The sequence below is a fragment of the Urocitellus parryii genome, chromosome 3, assembly GCF_045843805.1.
Source record: "Urocitellus parryii isolate mUroPar1 chromosome 3, mUroPar1.hap1, whole genome shotgun sequence".
In the NCBI taxonomy this organism is placed as follows: Eukaryota; Metazoa; Chordata; class Mammalia; order Rodentia; family Sciuridae; genus Urocitellus; species Urocitellus parryii.
Genome location: NC_135533.1, coordinates 100,245,043 through 100,264,530, shown reverse-complemented (window position 1 = coordinate 100,264,530; position 19,488 = coordinate 100,245,043). Strand labels below are relative to the sequence as shown.

Here is a 19,488-nt window from a genome sequence, read left to right as displayed (position 1 = left end):
TCATTATGACATATCTGGGCTTGGAGTTTTGTTTTATTATTGCTAATTTATTCTGTTAACTAAGCTGCTATTGCTGCTGTTTCTTCTTCTTCTTCTTCTTTTTTTTTTTTTTTTTTTTTTTTTGTAGTTTTGTTGTTCTGGAGATTTAACCCAGGGTGCTTTACTTCTGAGTTATACCCCCACCCCCTTTTTCACTGAGCTTTTTGATATGGAAGTTTATATCTTTTTTCAAACTATGGGGCTGGGGATGTGGCTCAAGTGGCGCTCGCCTAGCATGTGTGCAGCCCGGGTTCGATCCTCAGCACCACATACCAACAAAGATGTTGTGTCCGCCGAGAACTAAAAAATAAATATTAAAAATTCTCTCTCTCACTCTCTCTTAAAAAAAAAAAAAAAAAAAAAACATCAAGTTTATCCTTGTCATCTCCACTCTGATATTGAGCCTGTCCTAAGGATTTTAAGTTTTGGTTATTTGTATTTTTCAGTTCTAAAATTTCCCCTTCATAACTTGTTTCTTATCTTACAATTTCTCTTTTCATTCATTTTAAAAATATTTACCAATATTTTTTTTTCAGTTTTGGCAATACTGGGGATTGAACCTAGGACACTCTTTATCACTGAGCTACATCCCATCCCCAGACATTTTTTTTTTTTTTTTAAAGAGAGAGAGAGAGGGGGGGGGGGGGAGAGAGAGAGAGAGAGAGAGAGAGAGAGAGAATTTTTAATATTTATTTATAAGTTCTCGGCGGACACAACATCTTTGTTGGTATGTGGTGCTGAGGATTGAACCCGGGCCGCACGCATGCCAGGCGAGCGCGCTACCGCTTGAGCCACATCCCCAGCCCCCCAGACATTTTAAATTAAAAAAAAAATTTAAATTTGTAATCCACCTGTCTCACCTCCTGAGGAGGCCATGCATTGCTGGGATTACAGGTATACACCACCAAACCCAGCTAGTATGTTTACCAATACTTTCTGAAGACTGGTTTAAGATAGTGCTTTATGTGACAGTTTGACAATTGACTCACCTCACTGAGAGCATCCTAATTGTCCTTTTTGTGCCATGGTGAGATTTCACTGATTTTGATAATACTGGATAACTTTGGATTATATCCCGGCTGTTTGAATATTATGTTGAGATGTGGGATCTTGTTTAAATCCTAAGCAGAATTTTGGTTGTTTAAAGTTTAACTCTAGTTAAACTAGAGTTTTCTCAACTAGCCTGATTAGGCCTGTATCTGCACTAGTCAGGCTTAGATCCGTAGCATACATCTAGGATCTGACCCCACATACACAGCTGGGCATTAAGCCTGGGAGCTCATATAGACTTACCCAATCATTCAGTCTCCCCCCCCCTCCACAGGCTCTCTGTGGTAATTTACAGCTCTTCAGGGCCTCCCTTCCAAGGTCTCCAGCCAGAAATATAGAGCTTTTGCTTCCCAGCCTGCTACATAATTCCTCCATTGTGTCCAGGCCCACTGCAGGGGCAGAGGGTACAGCAGAGTTGCCCCATGCTCTGGGGGCTGTAGCTTCCCTCTCTGGTTTCAGATACCTGCTTGGTGGGCACAGACAGCCCTCACCATACCACCACTGCCACTTCTATGAAGAAAGAGAAAAATGGAAATTTCACAGACTCTCTTATAGGGCTTCATTTCCTCCTTCCTAGACACATTCTCCAGGGGCCTTTCTGTCCACAGTAGGTATACATCCAGTTTCAAACTGCCTTCTCATCCAGGCTAAGCAATATTAGAAGAAAAAAGTAGTGACCTATTCCAATGAACTTTTGAGTGTGGTCTTTCTCATCTGCCTGCCCCTGCAGCTGATGGTCATGGTCAGCAGGGATTATAATGCAGGGCTGGAAAAGAGGGAAGGCCTGCCAGGGAGAAATCAGGACACCTGAGGAAGGCCCCCATCACATACAACTAACCAGGTTGAGCAGAGCAAAGCCACTGGTGGCACTTGGCAAACATATACCTACAACACAAGTATTGCAGACAGTACACACAGGCACACAAGGAATAGATTTGTGCACACAATAATTTGCTGCACACACTTGATACGGATGTGTACTTGACACATACACTTAGACTCACAGACCTACATACAAGGGTGACACATGCACACTCCCTGGGCTTTTCTTGACACTGGTCCAGTTTCTTGAGACACAGGTTTGTCCCATTTAATTGAGAGGGGCTGGGGATGTACTCTAGAACAAGTGCCTGGCATGCACAAGGCCCTGGAATTTGTTCCCCAGCACCACAGAGTGACCCACAAAGGGGCAGTGATGGATTGATGGGGCTGCAGAGTTCTGGCCTCAAGGATTCTTCCCCTGGAAAGCCAGCCTCCACTTGCTCCAGGCCTGACTTTTGCCCTTCACCCTGGCTCTGCTCAGCAGCCCCACCCAACCTGGGCCCTAGGCTGGTTATAGACACGTCAGCAGAGCTGGGTCAGGGGCTGGTGGTTATGTGAAGCTATTTTTAAGTCCAGCTCTGTGGCTGGCACTCCCACCCTCAGCCACTCTGCCACTACTGGCCACCTGCCGCCGCCTGTCCCGCTTGGAATGCTGATTGGCAGTTGGCTGGGATGGGGGTTGGGGACAGACCGTTATAAAGCTCGGGGTGCTAGGGAGGCAGCTGTCCCTGTCTGGAGCCCCTGTGTCTCCCTGCCACCATGGCTACCCACCGCCTGGTGATGGTCCGCCACGGTGAGAGCACATGGAACCAGGAAAACCGTTTCTGTGGCTGGTTTGATGCAGAGCTGAGTGAGAAAGGGGCAGAGGAGGCCAAGCGTGGGGCCAAAGCCATCAAGGACGCCAACATGGAGTTTGATATCTGCTACACATCAGTGCTGAAGCGGGCCATCCGGACCCTCTGGACCATCCTGGATGGCACAGACCAGATGTGGCTGCCTGTAGTGCGCACTTGGCGCCTCAATGAGCGGCACTATGGGGGCCTCACAGGCCTCAACAAGGCAGAGACCGCCGCCAAGCACGGGGAGGAGCAGGTGAAAATCTGGAGGCGCTCCTTCGACACCCCGCCGCCCCCTATGGATGAGAAGCACCCCTACTACAATGCCATCAGCAAGGTGGGCTGCTGGGAAGATCCCTGGAAGGTCTGAGGTTGGGAACCTGGGTTGGAAACCAATTGCCCAGGGAGGGAACAGAAATGTCCCCGTTCCTCTCCCCAGGAACGTCGGTATGCAGGCCTGAAACCTGGGGAGCTGCCCACCTGTGAGAGTCTCAAGGACACCATTGCCCGGGCCCTGCCTTTCTGGAATGAGGAGATTGCCCCCCAGATCAAAGCTGGCAAGAGAGTGCTCATTGCAGCCCATGGGAATAGCTTACGGGGCATCGTCAAGCACCTGGAAGGTGAGGCCCATCCTCAAGAGGGTGTGGGGCAGAGACAGGTGGGGATGACAGTGCCTTTCCTTTCGGCAACTGAGCAGAGGTGGGGGTTTCAGTCAATGCATTGAATATAGAGGGCTGAGAAAACATTTTAAAAACCATTCTGTGACTTACTTCATTTCTATATGTTCTGGGAAAGTTGTGGGTTTCATGGACACAGCACCCACTGGGCCAGCCTGCCTGGGGAGGTGGCACCCCCCTGCCCCACCATAGGAGCTTAAAAGAGGTGAGATAGGCTTGAAGGTGGCATCTTTCCCAAGGATACCCAGCTAGGAAAAGGGCCAGGACTCAGGGCACTTGGCTCCAAATCATTGCAGGGGAGCTAATCTGTGCAGGGAATCTGCTCTCTTGGGTTCCCCTTCCCAAGAGAACCATGAAATTTGGTGCAGAGCTAATGAATACCCACCCAGCCTCCAGCATGTACTGTGGCTCCCACTAAAGAGCAAGGAAGGCTGGGTGCATTGGCAAATGCTGGTAATCCCAGCCACTTGGAAGGCTGAGGCAGGAGGATTCCAAGTTTGAAAAACAGCCTCAGCAACTTAGTAAAACTCTCAAAAAATAAAAAAAGGGTTGGGGAGGTGGCTCAATGGTTACTCCCTGTCCCCCGCAAAAACAGCAAGGAATGTTGACAAATGGGCCTTGACATCTACGCAGGAAAGGAGAGGCTCCCAAGTGATGATCTCTTCCACTAGTTCTTAGATGTCAGGACAGTCTAAATCAGCCTCTGAATGACCTTCAGGTGTGTGGAGATCATAGTAAAGGAATGGGATGTACCCTAGATCTCTGGCTCCTATGTGCTGACCCCCCCCCACTCCTTCTGGGGGCTCCATAACCCCACATGCCTCAACCTGCACTAAAGGGAAGAGGCACTATGATGAGTGTGATCAGGCACCAGGCGGGTGGGGGTGTTCCCAACTTCCCAGGGAACATTCTCTAGTCCTTCCACATGGTGGGGGTAGGGTGATGCCAATGCCAGATTGAATTGCTATTGGTGGTGGGTCCTGCAGCAGCAGGCAGGTCAGGTTTCCACTCATTCCTCTGCTCAGAATTTAGAATCTAGAGACCAAATGGTTAGGATATCCTTCCGACCTTCAACTTTAGTCTGGCCAGTTCATATTGGGCTAAGGAAACAGTGGATAGCACCACACAGGTCACAGCTGCTCACGGAGGATGAAGTTCATGTCTTGCCACTGGGCTATTTCTGTAGGCTGCTCAGTCTAGCTTAGTTCTGCCTTGACCTTTAGGTACATTTTAGTGGCCTTGATCTCAGGGCTGGGAGGATTAGTGCCAGGCAGCCCAGCTTGTTGCCCAAAAAGGCCACTATGTCTGTTGTATGGAAAGGCTGTGGATAGTGAGGCTAAGGATGTTATTTTCTGGTCCAGGAATGTCAGACCAGGCCATCATGGATCTGAACCTGCCCACTGGGATCCCCATCGTGTATGAGCTGGACCAGGCACTGAAGCCCACCAAGCCTATGCGGTTCCTGGGAGATGAGGAGACAGTGCGGAAGGCCATGGAAGCTGTGGCTGCACAGGGAAAGGCTAAGTGAGGGTGGGTATGGCAATAAAGACAACTCTCTGCATATTGCCTTGAGTTCAATATGGCCAGGCATGGCAGGGTCATGGCCTACTCAGCTCACCCCATTAGCTGTGTTGACCCCAGGGACCAGTACAGCTATTCCTGGAGCCCACATCACCCAGGGACAGGAGCCTAGTGCCCAGACCTGGCTATTGGGGTTGAACCAGGGCAGTGACTACCTGTACTCCAAAGAAACCCTCAAGCTTTAAAGCCATTTGGTAACCATGTTCTTGAATTAGGGTACTTTAGGGAGAGGAGCCTAAGTGACCCAGCCCTCCCCAAAGGAAGCACAGGGCAATATTTCTTGGCAAGCTTCCTTTAGAGAACAAGTGGTTCTCTACTATCTCTAAGCCCCACCTCCTGGTGAGCACAGACAAGCCCATGGGGCCTCACAGCTTACAACAGGCCAGATTCATAAGGTTGCCATGGCCTGCTATCTTTATAGTAGAATGGGAGGAAGCCTAAGTAAGGGACAGGCAGGATTGGCACTGGGGAACATCAGGCTTGACCACTGCTTTCCTCATGCAGCCTTCACCCTAGGCTGCCAGCAGGTGAGGCCCAGAATCAAGCATGCCATTGGGCACCCCCTAGGCACAAGGACCTTATTGCCCAGTTATTGAGCAGGTCTCCATGTGTATTGTGCCATATAGCAGAAACTCCTTATGGTAGGGAGCTGCACTGCCTTGGCCTTTCCCAGAGGAACTAAAATGCAGGCAGGCTCCAACTTCAGTCACATGCTAACATTTATGCCTCTCCTAGTTGACTAATTGGTCACTGAGGTCTGAGGATAGGACCGTGCATATGCATGTGCATTTTCACTCACACAAACACATCCATCCCAGACACAAAGCAGATGCAGACTTCCAGTTGGGGTTTGTTTCCACATAGGAGTAGCAAGCTACAGCAGGTCAGACCAGAACTGGGAGCCTGGGTACCAAACTGCAATTCTTGGATTTGTTCTTCAGACACACAGGCTGGGATAGAAAACAGGGAGACAGCAAGGACACATCGTGTCTTTGATTTTTCACATACCCAGAAATGGGAGCTTGGTCATCCCAATCCCCACTTCCCAAGGCCCAAACAGAGGGACAGAAATGGAGTGGGGCCAGGCAGGCTCCAGTAAGACAATAACTCCCTGCTGTCAAACTCATCATGGTCCACTGACTTTGGTCATAGACTGGTAAAAGCAATTCTCTAAATTCACTGTTCCCAAAGGTCATTCTAAATAGTTACAGCCACCATCCTTTAGAAGCCAGAGAGAAAGAAAGAGGCAAATGCAGAAGGCTGCTCCAGATGCTCCTGCTCAGAGACCTGGCTTAGCAGTACTTACTCTCTTCAGGCAGAGATTACCTGGGGGCTCACTATGGGTGGGGCTTAGCTTAGTGTCCCACAGATGTGAAGAGCCACACTAGTGGAAGGATCTGGGAAGTTGCAGGAAGTGTGTTTGTGAATCACTGGGTTATTGCTGCATCTGGGGTGACAGAGGCTGAACCACCCAAGCCAGAGGAGCCCTGAGGCCTTTTCCTCATTGTGGTTCCATTCTTGGAAGTGCCAAACACTGACTCTTGCATCTTCTCTTTTAACAATAAGGAAGCCACATCTGGGTGGGGAAGGGAAAGATGGGCTTCAGCCTCACTCAATGAGCTCCACGTAGTTGGCAGGGAACATGCCAAAGTGGCCATCGGGTCCATAGCCACGCCACCAGCCTTCGTCGATCACCTCGATGCCAGTAATGAGGTTCTCAGGATCAAAGGAGATCTCAGTGTCATCCGCTGCAGGAAGATTAAGCCCAGGTGCTACATCAGGGGCCTTGCTCACAAGTCCCCAATACTTGTGTGCCTCTTGGGAAGCCCCATCCCCTCATGCACTAGAGCTTTCGGCTGTCTGCTTTCTCCTTGGTCACATCCCATTGTCATACAAACCATACAGAGCCTAATAGTACTGCAATGCCCGCCCCCTACACCTGGGAACATCTTCCTACAGAGCACTTCTACAAAAGGCTGCTCCCAAAAAACCCTCAGCCCTTTCCCCAAGGTCTCCTTTGGGAAGGCAGCTCCATTCTCTGGTCAGACCTGGAGGCTATACAAGATGGCAACTGGGGTTCCTGTGAAGGGATGGTAAGCAGCTGGCTAGAGTATGTGGGGGAGGCCCAGGCTGTCTTAGGATGGAAACTTCAGTGCCATGGTCATCACAATTCCAGTGGGGCTTCCATCCTCAAACTTATCTCCCACCTTCCTCTTTGTTTCCCAACATCCTTGGTGCTGTCTCCCTACAGAGCCCCAGTCCTTTGCTCCTAACTCCTAATCTCAGGACCCACGATCTGTGGCAGCCAGGTAGGGCACCTTACCTGCTTGGTAGTCGTACAAGGCCCGGGCACACAGCCCTTGCCCACTAAGCCCCTGGCCCTGTGTATAGTGGTCAATGTGCTCAGAGCCAGTGTCTTGCTGCTGGACCTGCTGAGAGAAAGATGGGATTAACCCAGACTCAGCCTTCTCACCCAGGTGGCTCAGGTCAAGCTGGGGCCTGAGAAGGGGGTAACAGCACACGCAGGGTGAGCAGCAACATAAGGCTGGGGGCTACTGCTGTCCTAACACACCCGCACTATAGTCATCTCCCCAAGATATAGAGGCTGAAAGACAGTGCAAATGCCTTTGTAGTCCCAAACTGCAAGGTGCTTCCCTCACTCAGCATTAGTCACATGGGCACTGGCTCACATAATTTATAGCATGGGGTTCTTTGAAAAGTTGAATGAGAATTCATAAGTGCTTCAAAACCGTTAGTGTGTCACAGAAAACTCATGCCTATGACTCCTTCACTGCCCCACCCCATTACAGAGAACCCACCATTGGGGGCTCCTCGTAGAGGGGCTCTTGCTCTGGAGGCTCCTCGTACGTGGCTTCCTCTTCTGCCTGCACCAGACTTGGAGGAATGCTGGGTGCTGGCTCCTCACAGACATCTGCATAGAGGACATAGCAGCTTCTGACTCCTCTCCTTCCCACAACCCTCCCTTCTCCACCATAGTCCCCCTCCAGGGTCCCATAGAATAATAAATGCCTTGCCTGCCCTGGGCCTTGAGACAGCAGAAGTTGGCTCTCTGCCAAAGGAGGTCTCTGGTTGGGTGAGCTGTTTCTGCAGGAAGGGGCTCCTCAGCTTGCCTGCAAACCCCCACAAACAACATCCCCACCACTTCAGAACCACTTCTTGGCACCTGGTCCGTTAGAGCAGCCCAAGGGAGCTGGCCCCAGCTAGCACAGGTACAGAGACTCCAGGGCTGTGCAGAGAGATGGCAGGCAGCACAGCCATATGGGTAGGAGGAGACACCTCAGCCCGAAGCTACTCTCCTCACTTATTCCTTGTCATTCTCCAATACACCTGTCTTGTGACCAGGCCCAGAGGGATGACCCACCTACCTGGCTGAGGGCTAGAGATGGAGGTGGTAGACATGGCCCTCTCCTTCTGCTTGAAAATCTCCCGTGGGTGTGCAGTCCGCTGATCAGAAAACACCTAGGGGAGCACACATTGACCCGAGCAGTAAGACTCAAGAGCTTCTCACATCACTGCTCCCTACCCCAGCAAGTAGGCCCTGAAGGCTACAGCGGGGCCAAGAAGCCAAGGGGCTGATAGGACCTCTCCCAGGACTAGGTTGCAATCCATGCCAGAGTTTCTGCTCCTGGTTTTCCTTCCCACTGGCATATCTGATATGCCCAGATATGTCTCAGGAATCTGAGCTGAGCCCTCAATCTGAGTTCAGGCGCTTTGACATGTGATGGATCCAAACTAGAAAGTTTCCAGACCCTTTGCGAGAAAATGCCAAGACTAACCTGCTCCTCCCTGTTCTTCGAAACCACTTCTTGCTGCTGTTCACCTGTCCTGTTGGGAAGGGCCAGAGTCGGGGAAGACAGCTAAGGCTCTTCAGCAGCCCCTCATGCTGTACCCTCAGTTGTCCTGCCTCTGAGGGATTAAGTGAGCACACAGGGACACCCAAGGGATCCCCCCACCATGAGGCCAGCACCCTAGCCCAGTGAATGGTGGGCTTACCTTGAGGGGCTGGTTTCTCTGTGCTGCTCCTGGTAGCGCTGCTCTCGGCGGGCAGCCTCCTGCAGCTCCCGCTCCCGGCGTTCCTTTTCCAGCTGCCGCTGCTCCTCCTCAGCCCGTCGCTTCTCCTCCAGCCGGCGGTTCTCCTCCTCCTTCTGTAGGGAGGGCTGGCCACTCAACCCTACACTGACCCCTGGCCTCACCCCCTGTCTTGAACCAGGTCCCACAGGCATGTGGTTGAGGAAAGACACTACAGCACATCCCTCACATGCCTTGTGACTTAATCCACTTACGCCTTACTTTAACTACCTATAAAAGATCAGGTAGAACACTCACTACACGCCTGTGTAGCATGCTCATCAGCGTGCCTGCCCCTACTCCATGGTTCTTACCTCAGCTTTGGCCCAGAAGCTGTCTTTTCCAACTCTCTTGATCTCAGATATGGCATTGGTCTTCTGGTACACAGAACCCTGTGGGGGATAGCAAATGCTAGAGACCTGGCCCTGGGTGGAAGAACAGGCCCCGAGGTACAGAGGTAGGAGTAGGGTGGAAAGGATTTTTAAGAGCATGTAAGTGGACTCAGTGGGGACGTAAGAGCCTGGCCCTTCACCCTCAAGGAGACAGATACCACGTGCCCAGAAAGAGGCCCAGGAATCTGCCCCAGCAGTGATGCTGAATCCCAAGAATACTGGAGGGGTCTCTGGTGGCACCTAGCCCTTGTGCATGGGGGCCAAGGCAGGAAAGGTCCTGTCTGCAGACTCCTTGGGACCAGGTAGTTCTAAGGCAGGCCTCTGGCCAGGGCTACCCCTTAGAGAGCTGACTGGCACAGCATTGTCCACAGGAATTACTGCAGAACCCAACTGTATGTCTGATGCTACAGTTCCCCACTATCAACTTGACCACTCAGTGTAAGGATCACAAATCTACAGGTGTCTCCCTATAATGTGGGTGGGTAGGGCTCTGCTCTGATGCCATCTGAAGTTCCTCTACAATGGTTCCTGCTAGGGACCACAAAGGACTTGCTGGCACTGTGACCCTGGGAAATGGCTGGACCATTATAGCTGTGCATTCCTGAAGAGCCTCCAGCCTGACCATACATAGCTGGCTCCAGACAAAGGCTCTGGAATGGCTGGGCCAACCAGCAAGTATGGTTACCATCTATGGAAGCCAGGCATGAGGAGTCCAACTACATAGACATTGGGAACCATATAGACTACTGGCCCCCATCCTCAAGTACTCAGCAATGAGAGCTCAGTGATGGGCAGGCAGCACTCACCACTGGGGCCTGGGGTCCTGCATCCTGGAAGCGGCTGCTTTCCCTGTGGAAGCTGTAGTTGGCCCCGGAGGCCTTGGCCACCTTCTGCATGATGCACTCAGGCTCCACATCCTCCTCTGCTCGTGCATTGATGGTCACATGGGCCCCCTGTGGCAGAAGCAGCACTTAAAGATAAGCTTTGCAAGCATAGGGGTGGATGAAAAAACTCATGACTATCCACGTAGCAGGGGCCACCATTGCCCACAGGAGACGGCAAGGCATCTGTCTGGCTGCTGGGAATTGAGGCCCTTCCTCTCTGTGTTGTAACAGTTCCGGCTGCAGCTCAGGAGATGCCCAGTCAGCCACCAAGTTCTTCCTGAGAAGCAGACCCATGACCTCATTATCTGTTATACTAGACCCAATAACTTTTTTTTGGTATGGGGAATTGAACCCAGAGGCACTTAAGCACTAAGCCACATGCCCAGACCTATTTATTTTGACACAAGGTCTCACTAAGTTGCTTAAGACCTCACTAAGTTGCTGAGTCTGACCTCGAACTTGTGATCCTCCTGCCTCAGCCTTCTGAGTTGCTGGGATTACAGGCATGCACCACTATGCCCAGCTAGACCAAATAAACTTGGAAGCCTTTTCAGCTACTAGATGGAAACACTGAGGCATATCAGAAAACGTATTTGTAGAACTGGGAATCAAAGATGTCTCTTTACTAGTAATCAAAGAAGTGCAAAAAGGTCATCTAGCAAGTGAACAAATATTAATTACAACATAACTGCTTTTGAAATTGAAAAAAAGGTGACCATAGAACAACTGATGTGAATACTTGCAGAAATGGGCTGAAAATGAATACACTTAAATGATGTTATGGTGGTGGGCACAAGCATCCTTTTTCTTTCTCCAAATCCTGACAATGCTGCTAAACTATCTAGAGTACTTGTAAACAAAACAAAACCCAGGGCCAGCCCTTCCCATTGAATCAGCTCCAGCATGATCCTTAATTCTGCTCTGTTGAGAACACCCTTCTATCTGGTCACATCCCTGCCTCCTATGTACCTCCAGTGTACCTGGGTCACCAGAGGAGCAGCCTCTGCTCATGCCCTGAGAGCCAAACAGAGCATTAGTCAATAGCATGCTCCTGACTCCAGCTCCAATTCCAACTCAGATGCACCCAGGAACCTGGGGTGTTTGATCCTGTGAGGCCCCTTATGGGACAGCAGGATTGGTGTAGCCCTCACCTTCAAGAAGTTGGCCATGGTGCTGACGTGGTTGGCGCATGCTCCCTTCCGCACATCATTCACACCCTCGCCTGTCTGCAACACAAGCACATCCAGCATGACCCAGGCCTCCTCCCAAAGCCATTTCCCTTTCCACAAGTTCCCAGGGACACAGCAGCTTCCTTATCTCCCCAAACAGAATCCCCTCAAAGTAGCCATCATTCTCCCAACTGAGTCACACAACGAGTTTAGTTCTTACACCTCCAAGGGGCTCAGGAACTGTTCTCTGGGCAGGACAGCTGCTGGTTTCCACTGTGGGGGAGTTTCCTGAGCTTTCTTTTTCTTCTTTTTTTGGTACCGGGGAATGAACCCAGTAGCACTTAACCACTGAGCCTCCAGCCCTTTTTATATTTTATTTAGAGACAGGGTCTCACTAAGATGCTTAGGGCTTTGCTAAGTTGCTGAGGCTATCTTGAACTTGTGATCCTCCTGCCTCAGCCTTCCAAGCCACTGGGATTATGGCATGCACTACCGCACCTGGCTTCTGAGCTTTCTTCATTCCCAATGAGGTGGGTTACGCTCTGCTGGAGCTCCTGTCCCTGCACACTCCTTAGGATTTCTGCTTCACTAAAAGGATTACCATGAAGGAAATGAGGCAGGAATTTCTTCTGTTGACTATTTTTATTTCACTTTGCAGGACTAATTCTGGGATTAGAGAATGAATTTTGTGTAGCAAGGCCAGTTATTTTGTTTATTTTTTGCTGTACTGGGGATTGAACTTAGGGCCTCACACATTAGGTATAGGCTCTACCATGGAGCTACATGCCTAGTTCTTTTTTAAATTTTTATTTTGAGACTAGATTTCACTAAGTTGCTGAAGCTAGCTTTGAACTTGTTGAGATTCCTCTGACAAGGACAGTTATCCTTTGGGCTACAATGAATTAATTAACTATTCTGCTCTTTCAACAGCTTTCAACTGTTCTGTTTAATAAATCATGCCAGTAAAATACACTGTTCCCCAAAAAAGTCAAAACAAGAAATAAATCAAGGGACTTTCCCCAGTCACACTAGATGAGATGAGTCCACGTACCCAGTTGATGAGGACAAACTTGGGCAGGCCAGAGTTGGGGTCCTTCACCCTGCAGAAGGCATACATCACCTTCCCACTGTTGAGTTCTTCCACCAGCTCCTCCAGACCACCTTCTGCAGAGTCACAGAGAGGGTTAGAGGTGGCCAGTGTCCCTTGCCCACCCTAATGCCTGATTCATCAGTAAGGGAACCCAAGCCACTATTCACCAGGGCTTCTTAACCCATCCACCTCAGAATCCTCCTTGGGAGCTGAATTTAAAATGAGGTTCCTGGGGTTAGGGGTATAGCTCAGCGATAGAGCACTTCTGGCAGGTTTAAGGGCCAGTGTCCAATCCCCAATGCCACAATAAAATAAAAATAAAAACAAAATAAACTACTTACACTAGGCTGATTTAGCATAGCTCGTGAGACCTGAGAGACTGCATTTTCTTTTGTACCAGGGATTGAACCCAGGGGTGCTTAACCACTGAGCCACATCTCTAGCCCTTTTTTCTTTAGAGAGAGGGTCTTGCTAAATTGCTTAGGGCTTCGCTAAGTTGCTAAAGCTGGCTTTGAACTTGCCATCCTCCTGCCTCAGCCCCCTAAGTCGCTGGGATTACAGGCGTGCACCACTACTACACCTGGGTAGGAGACTGAATTTTCTGACAAGCACCTCAAGTGACTTTTTTTTTTTTTTTAAACCCACACTAGTTTAAAAACCACTCTTCTAAACTCAAAGAAAACTCTGGAAATTAAAAATATCATTTCTACTACAGATCACAAACATCAAAGTGAAGGATCTCTACATCAATTTTACTGTTGCCTGGACTCCACAAAGGGCCCCAGGATAGTGGGGCTACTAAGTCACCCCCACTGGGAGCCACATGTTCACTTAGAACTCAGAGTCACCCAGAGGGTCATATCTCTTGTAACATCTCACAACTGAACAACTGGCTTGGTCCTCAGAGTCTCAGATGCTGGGAGTAGGATGGGCTGCATAAGCCATTCTCCATGACACTCATTCTCAAACCCCAAACTTCCAAAGCTGAAAGGAGGAACTGGGCCAGGTATTTTAGCTACAGGACTCCATAGAACCTGGGCAGTCAATGCTGCATTGGTAGCATAGTCCTGCTTTATGTCACTGGCAACAATAGCAGAACACTTAGACTGCTGATCCCTGCAACTCTCAGGCACCTACCATGTCATGTGAGATGCCCATTCAGTGCCCATTCTGGAAAGAGGATGCATCAGTGAAAACAGCTTGTAGGAGGAAGGGCTTTCTATCGATAATTGTCACTAAAACTGAACTTGTTCCACCAAGCAGAGAACTTGTTCCAGGCACTCACTGAACAACACAGCCAAGTTCTGCTCAGTACTGGGAGTGGGAGGAAGTCAGGTGAACCTCAGAGTATAGGCATGCTGGCCTTGAGCATGGGGAGGGATCAGAGTATCAGTTCGGGTTCATACCACATCATCTCTAGCTCAGCCTACTTGACAATTTCTGCCCAGTGGTGGCCAGGAGCCAGTTCTTCCTGCAGAAACGGCTCATACTGAGGTCCCCATCATCACCTGCAGTGACACTGCCTCTCCCCAGTGCTCTTGCCCATGGTAAGGGCAGAGAAGAGGCAGAGGAGAAGGTCTGTGGGGCTTCTGTACTTGCACTAGCCAGCATCCACCCAGCTGAAGCCTCCTGGGCACAGACTGCCCATGATCTGGAGAGGGCTGGCTACTTTCACTTGGCTTCTCCAGAAAGAGCAGCACTTCCCTGTATCCAGGGATAAAATGTTGAGGAAGAATGTTTTCACTCACAAACATCTAAAACCCAAAGCTTACCAGAAGTATCCAGTAAAGGGCCAGGACCCATGCTGCCCAGAGGACTGATAGAGCTCTGGCCCTTAGACCTGCCTTGTGTTGGTTCATATCCTAATCAGGGAGTCAAGGAATCCCTCAATGGAGCTAATGTGGGGATAGGTCTGCAGAAGGCAGGTTTCCCACTCTTACACTCAGAAAGGGGAGATGTGACTGCAGTGGAGTCACATGCAGGGGAAACCTGTCTGCCTGAGTCCTTTTTTTTGTTGGGATAGCAGAAATGCCAACGAGATGGACCAGTAACAGTCAAAACCCTCTTCCTTTATACACCATATTCTCTGGCCTCCTGGTGCTAAGAGTCCATTTGAGGGATACTCACCTCCTGTGCCAGCCACACGAATGTCATTGCTATTGCCCTCGTAGGTAAACAAAGCCCTGAAATAAAACAAAAGTGGGTACAGTGGTCAGCACCCTGGGCTCCATCTGCCTTCACCACACCTACCAGGGAAGATGCAGACTCTGCTTTGCCCCACTCTGACCTGCCAGACAGGTTCTCATGTCTGAGGCCATGCTGAGGCTGACAATCACGGGACTTGCTGTGAGAGAAAAAGCCATGGAGATAGGATGCACATACCTACTTAAAGGAAAATGTAAGTGGTTGAGTTTTATGATAACATTCCACACATTTATGTGTAAAATACTCATCTGGCTACCAGGTTCATGAATTAAAAAAGACAAAAGATACATATATATTTCTGAATCCAAAGCATCTCAAAGGAGAGATAGAAATGAGGTACGTAAGTAGATAGGAAGGAGAAAGATGCACCAGGCAACTTGGAGGCTGCCAACACTCGAGTGTGCATCTGCCCTGCCTTAGTGAAGCCTGAAGGGTGGTGTGGCAGGTCTCCCTCAGATAGTCTCCTGGCAAACTCAGATTTTAATAGGTGTGTACAGTATCAGAACCCACAGGGACAATGTTACAAGAAGTCAATTAAGACCAGTGACCCACCAACCTCTTACAGACAGGAACCGTGGGCAAGATGCAGACTTTCTATCTAGTGGAAACTTAACTGTCCATGGCTGACACTGGGCTGCCTTTCTTTCTGATAATACTAATTATTTATAAGACTCTGAAAAAATTTTGGCTTACAAACTTGTGCCCTAGAGGTGGTGAGAAAAGACAGTAAATTTTATTAAATCTGAACTATGAAGAACAAGGGTTACTCAAGGAGAACATTCTTGGAGAGATGGCCTTCGAGAGGCAAATTTTGCTTGAGGTTCCCCATAGTGTAATCATAGTCATCAGTACCAATCATGCAAGAACTTAACACCTCTGACAGTGCTGGTGGGTATAGGGTAGAGGCAATGATCTCTCTAAAAGAAAGTCAAGATAAAACCCAGCCCAGTATCTGTCATCTCTCTAGCTTTGGAGGAAGAACAGACAGAAGCTCTAGGGATAAGAGCCTGCCAATGCCACTGGGCGGATGCATATGCCTGAGAAAGATAAATCAAACCCCATGCCCAGTGGACCTGGTTAGTAGGAAGGAGGCAGACCACTAGAAAAGAGCTGCTGCTTATCAGGAGAGGAAACAGAATATAGAAGGGGGGAGGACCACAGTGAAATATGAAGAAAGATTTGGAAAGTAGTAGATGTCAGCCTGAGTTGGTGGAACTTTCTGTGGGGGGAAAGAAGGCCATTCCTCTCTCTCTTTTTTTTTCCTGATGCCAGGGATTGAACCCAGGGGTGCTTAAGCACCAGGCCTCATGCCCAGCCATTTTTTAATGTGTTGAGACAAGGTTTTGCTAAATTGCTCAGAGCCTCACTAAGTTGCTGAGATTGGCTTTGAACTTGCAATCCTCTGGCTTCAGCCTCTCAAACTATTGGGATTACCGGTGTGCACCACCATGCCCAACAAGACCATTCCTCTTGATGGCCACAAGGCCTGGCTGCCAGGGCACAGGGACTGGCACAAGCAGCAGGGAACAGAAGATGGCAGCTTATCTCTTCTAAGAAGAGATCTGGCAGCTAATAAATCCAACTTAGTATCTGCCACCTATCCCTCCAACTTCATTCCCCTCTCCCCGAGTTCCACTCTAAACCACCTTCAAGACTGTTCCCAGTTCAGAGGTACATTCCCATCTCTTCTTTCAAAACATGAAAAAATCTGGTGCACTGGCCTGTGCATAGCAAGGATGTGTGGCATGTAAATAAAGCCCTTACATTCCATCATTCTTTCAAATATGTATACTAAGAACCTACTGTTTACTAGCAATAGGAATGCAGCTATGAACAATCCCCAAAGGCTCCGCCCATGGAACCTGCCTTCTAACAAGAGAGATAGACCACACACCTAGGCTAATGTACTGCCACAGAGTAAAAAAGGCACAGGATGGGACAATGAACCAGATGAGAACAATCTCATCAAGATCTGAAGGGAGGAGACTAGAGACAGATTCAAGTTAGAGAGCTAATAGGGCTGTGGTTCTGGCTTTAAGGCCTGATGCAATGCCATCTGCTATATGAAACCTTTAATGACCCATCAAACTGGAGATCAGCTCTTCTCTACTGCTTCTTCTATATCATTCAGTCCACCCTTCATCTGAGCTTTGAATACACAAAACAATTTTGTACCAGGCACCAAGGAAAGAGACAAGTTCATCCTACCCCTTTTACTGAAGAGATAAAAGCGACAAGAAAATCCACAAGGTATGTAAATGAAGGAAGTGAAACTAAAGGAGAGGAAAAGGTGACTGTAGTCAGGGAGCTCGGAATTCAGAAGTCTCTGAGAAGGAAACCTCAGAGGAGAGACCTGAAGGCATGCCCATACCTGGGATGAAGAGGAAGGGTGCTCCAGGCAGAGGAAGTAACAAGAGCAAGGGCTCTGAAGAGGAACCAGATTACAAATTTGAGGAAGAGAATGGCAAGGGTAGAGTAGTAGTGAGCAGGTGTGGCCACAGTGTGGTAAACAGGAGGGGCGGCAAAACAGGGTTATATAGGGCAAGTCAGTGGGGTGGAGTCTGGGCTTTACTCAATGTGCAACGGGAAGTCACTGCAGAGTTATGGGTAGGGAAGTAAGACAGTCCAGATCTTTTTCAGCTAGTGAAAGGGGACTTGCCTCAGTTTGTTGAGTAACTACCTAAATGGCTGTGACAATTAGGGTTGGAGGCCAGGGGCTCATGCAATTGACACAATCTGCAGTTATTCAGGATCCTGGAGGTGAGTAAGTGGGCAACAGCATGGCTATCCAAGCAGAGTATGGTAAGAGGAGGCTAAGCACCTTTAGGAGGAATACAGAGTACATGGGACAGGTCAGAACCAGGCTGTGGTGGCAGTAGACAACTTTGGTAAGAAACCCAAGAAAAGACTAGAAACAAGGGAAGTCTGCACTACCAGCTGGGCTGCGAGGTATCACACCCAAACCAGTGACAGTTCACCAGGCATAGTGGCACATGCCTGTAACCAGTGACTCTAGATATGAGGAAGGGTGATTGAAAGTTCGAGCCCCACCTCAGCAACTCAGTGAAGCCCTCAGCAACTTACTATAGCAAGTAAAATATAAAAAGGACTGGGGATGTAGCTCAGTGGTAAAGCATCCCTGGGTTCAATTCCCAATACAAAAAAAAAAAAAAGCAAAACAAAACAAAAAAAACAAAAACAGTGACAGTTCCTGAGAAGACCGAGGCACCAGGCAAGTATAAAGAAGACAAGAAAGCACTTAGACAAGGAGAGGTGGCTAGTTACAGCAGCAAAGCCTACCCCAGAACAATGAAAGGGAGTCCATGAGGACCCACATAGTAGGGTAGACTCAGTAGAGAAGGTCTCAGTGCTGACCACAGGGTGGGGGTGGTCCCACCACAACTCCACCCCCAAGTTCTAGTTTCTAATTTCCAAGTTTGGTTACCTAAATCTACCATACTAAGCATATTTCTTAGAACTGAAAGCACTAAAAACTGGTCAGTGAAAACAGTTTAAGCAAATGGGAAAGTGAAAAAGAGAACTAGAGAATTACTTACAGCTATGCATAAGGCAGAGAGTTGATCTGTATGGGGGCTACCCAGGGTTACCCCCAGAAACTTCAAATTCAGGCTCCCAGTACTGTAGTTTCATCAACTGCATAAGGGGACCTACACACTGATAGCCTCCCAAAGCCTGCTGGGGAGTGGAAGAGGGAAGACCTGACTTTTTTCTAAATAGGTGGCCAGTATACTATTTTTATTCTTCCCATGATTCAGACACAAGAAGAGAGAAGCAGAGGTCTTGAAATCCACATTCCCAGGGAACTAGGGCCCCATGAGGACTCCTTGTCTGAGCCTCCAGAGCAAGCTCATGTTTCCCAGCCCGACTGTCAGACCCCTCTCAAAGGCCATCCCTGAACTCAGCGTTCGGAAGAACCCAAGCGATGCTTCCGCCTTCTCAGGCGAGGGTGGAGGAGCTGCGGAGGACCCCTTTCTCCAGGGAAGTCCCAGAGCTGGAAAAAAGAACCTGGAGAGGCCAGCAAGTACCACCGAGCGAAGTCCTACAGAGAGGGCCGCGAAGCCGACACTAGGCGTCGAGGGTGCAGGGGAAAGGGCTGGGTCTCCCAAGCCGTTCCACCCGTTCACGAACTACGCGGCAGCGGTGAAAAGGGTGGGACAGCACAAAGCTGGGGTGTGGGGCGGGCAGGCAGGTGAGCCTCGCACCACCTGCGGCCGCGCCGCCTGTCGCTAGCGTCCCCCACCCACTCCGGGCCCGCCCAGCTGCCCACCAGTCGGTCGGGGACTTCTCGGTGACCACCCGCACGTAGGCCTCTTGCAGCGCGGGCCCGTTCCGGCTCAGGTTCGCCGCCATGGTCCGCCCCACAGTTCCCGAGCCGCAGCCGATGCAGCTTTTGGGGCCAGCCTCCCTTGACCGCCGGAGCCCCGCCCAGGTGGACGGAAGCCTCGCCTCTGACAGCCGGAAGCCCCGCCCCGAGGCCGGAAGTGAAAGTAGAGGCGGGACTGAACCGTAGCCTTTGGGCTCTCCTCGGGGTGAAGGCGGTTTGAGGTTGTTCTTTTCAGGCGCTGGCGAACTAGAGGAACAGTCTTGTCAGCTTCTGTTCGTCCGCAGGGTGGTCTCCCCAGGCGTGGCCTAG

General features: G+C 49.8%; 2 protein-coding genes across 3 annotated transcripts; one reads left to right on the top strand and one right to left on the bottom strand.

Annotated features, from left to right (window-relative positions):
* Window positions 1-2,596: 2,596 nt before the first annotated feature.
* On the top strand, window positions 2,597-4,985 carry Pgam2 (phosphoglycerate mutase 2). The gene is made up of 3 exons (XM_026399492.1): window positions 2,597-3,084; window positions 3,187-3,367; window positions 4,786-4,985. Exons 1-3 carry the CDS (start codon window positions 2,671-2,673, stop codon window positions 4,950-4,952), a joined length of 762 nt encoding a protein of 253 aa, XP_026255277.1. The 5' UTR covers window positions 2,597-2,670; the 3' UTR covers window positions 4,953-4,985.
* A 94-nt stretch (window positions 4,986-5,079) lies between these two features.
* Window positions 5,080-19,234, bottom strand: Dbnl (drebrin like). 2 transcript variants are annotated; one of them, XM_026399490.2, is made up of 13 exons: window positions 19,123-19,234; window positions 14,757-14,812; window positions 12,591-12,703; window positions 11,522-11,596; window positions 10,293-10,439; window positions 9,409-9,486; window positions 9,020-9,171; window positions 8,803-8,851; window positions 8,392-8,485; window positions 8,041-8,136; window positions 7,825-7,937; window positions 7,329-7,437; window positions 5,080-6,753 (listed from the first exon to the last, which is right to left on the bottom strand). In XM_026399490.2, the coding sequence occupies exons 1-13, from the start codon at window positions 19,203-19,205 to the stop codon at window positions 6,614-6,616; spliced, it is 1,305 nt and encodes a 434-aa protein (XP_026255275.1). In that variant the 5' UTR covers window positions 19,206-19,234; the 3' UTR covers window positions 5,080-6,613. The 2 variants fall into 2 exon arrangements, with proteins under 2 accessions (XP_026255275.1, XP_026255276.1); XM_026399491.2 differs by having other exon boundaries at window positions 7,329-7,434.
* Window positions 19,235-19,488: the final 254 nt, after the last annotated feature.

Bases quoted from the DNA above. Each gene is read 5' to 3' on its own strand.
- Pgam2 (XM_026399492.1), top strand. From the start codon at position 2,671: ATGGCTACCCACCGCCTGGTGATGGTCCGCCACGGTGAGAGCACATGG. The intron at 3,085-3,186 runs GTGGGCTGCTGG...TCCTCTCCCCAG, and splicing joins ACTACAATGCCATCAGCAAG to GAACGTCGGTATGCAGGCCT. The intron at 3,368-4,785 runs GTGAGGCCCATC...TTTCTGGTCCAG, and splicing joins CATCGTCAAGCACCTGGAAG to GAATGTCAGACCAGGCCATC.
- Dbnl (XM_026399490.2), bottom strand. From the start codon at position 19,205: ATGGCGGCGAACCTGAGCCGGAACGGGCCCGCGCTGCAAGAGGCCTAC. The intron at 11,597-12,590 runs GTACGTGGACTC...CTTGTGTTGCAG, and splicing joins AGTTTGTCCTCATCAACTGG to ACAGGCGAGGGTGTGAATGA. The intron at 7,938-8,040 runs GCAAGGCATTTA...TCCTCTATGCAG, and splicing joins TGTCTCAAGGCCCAGGGCAG to ATGTCTGTGAGGAGCCAGCA.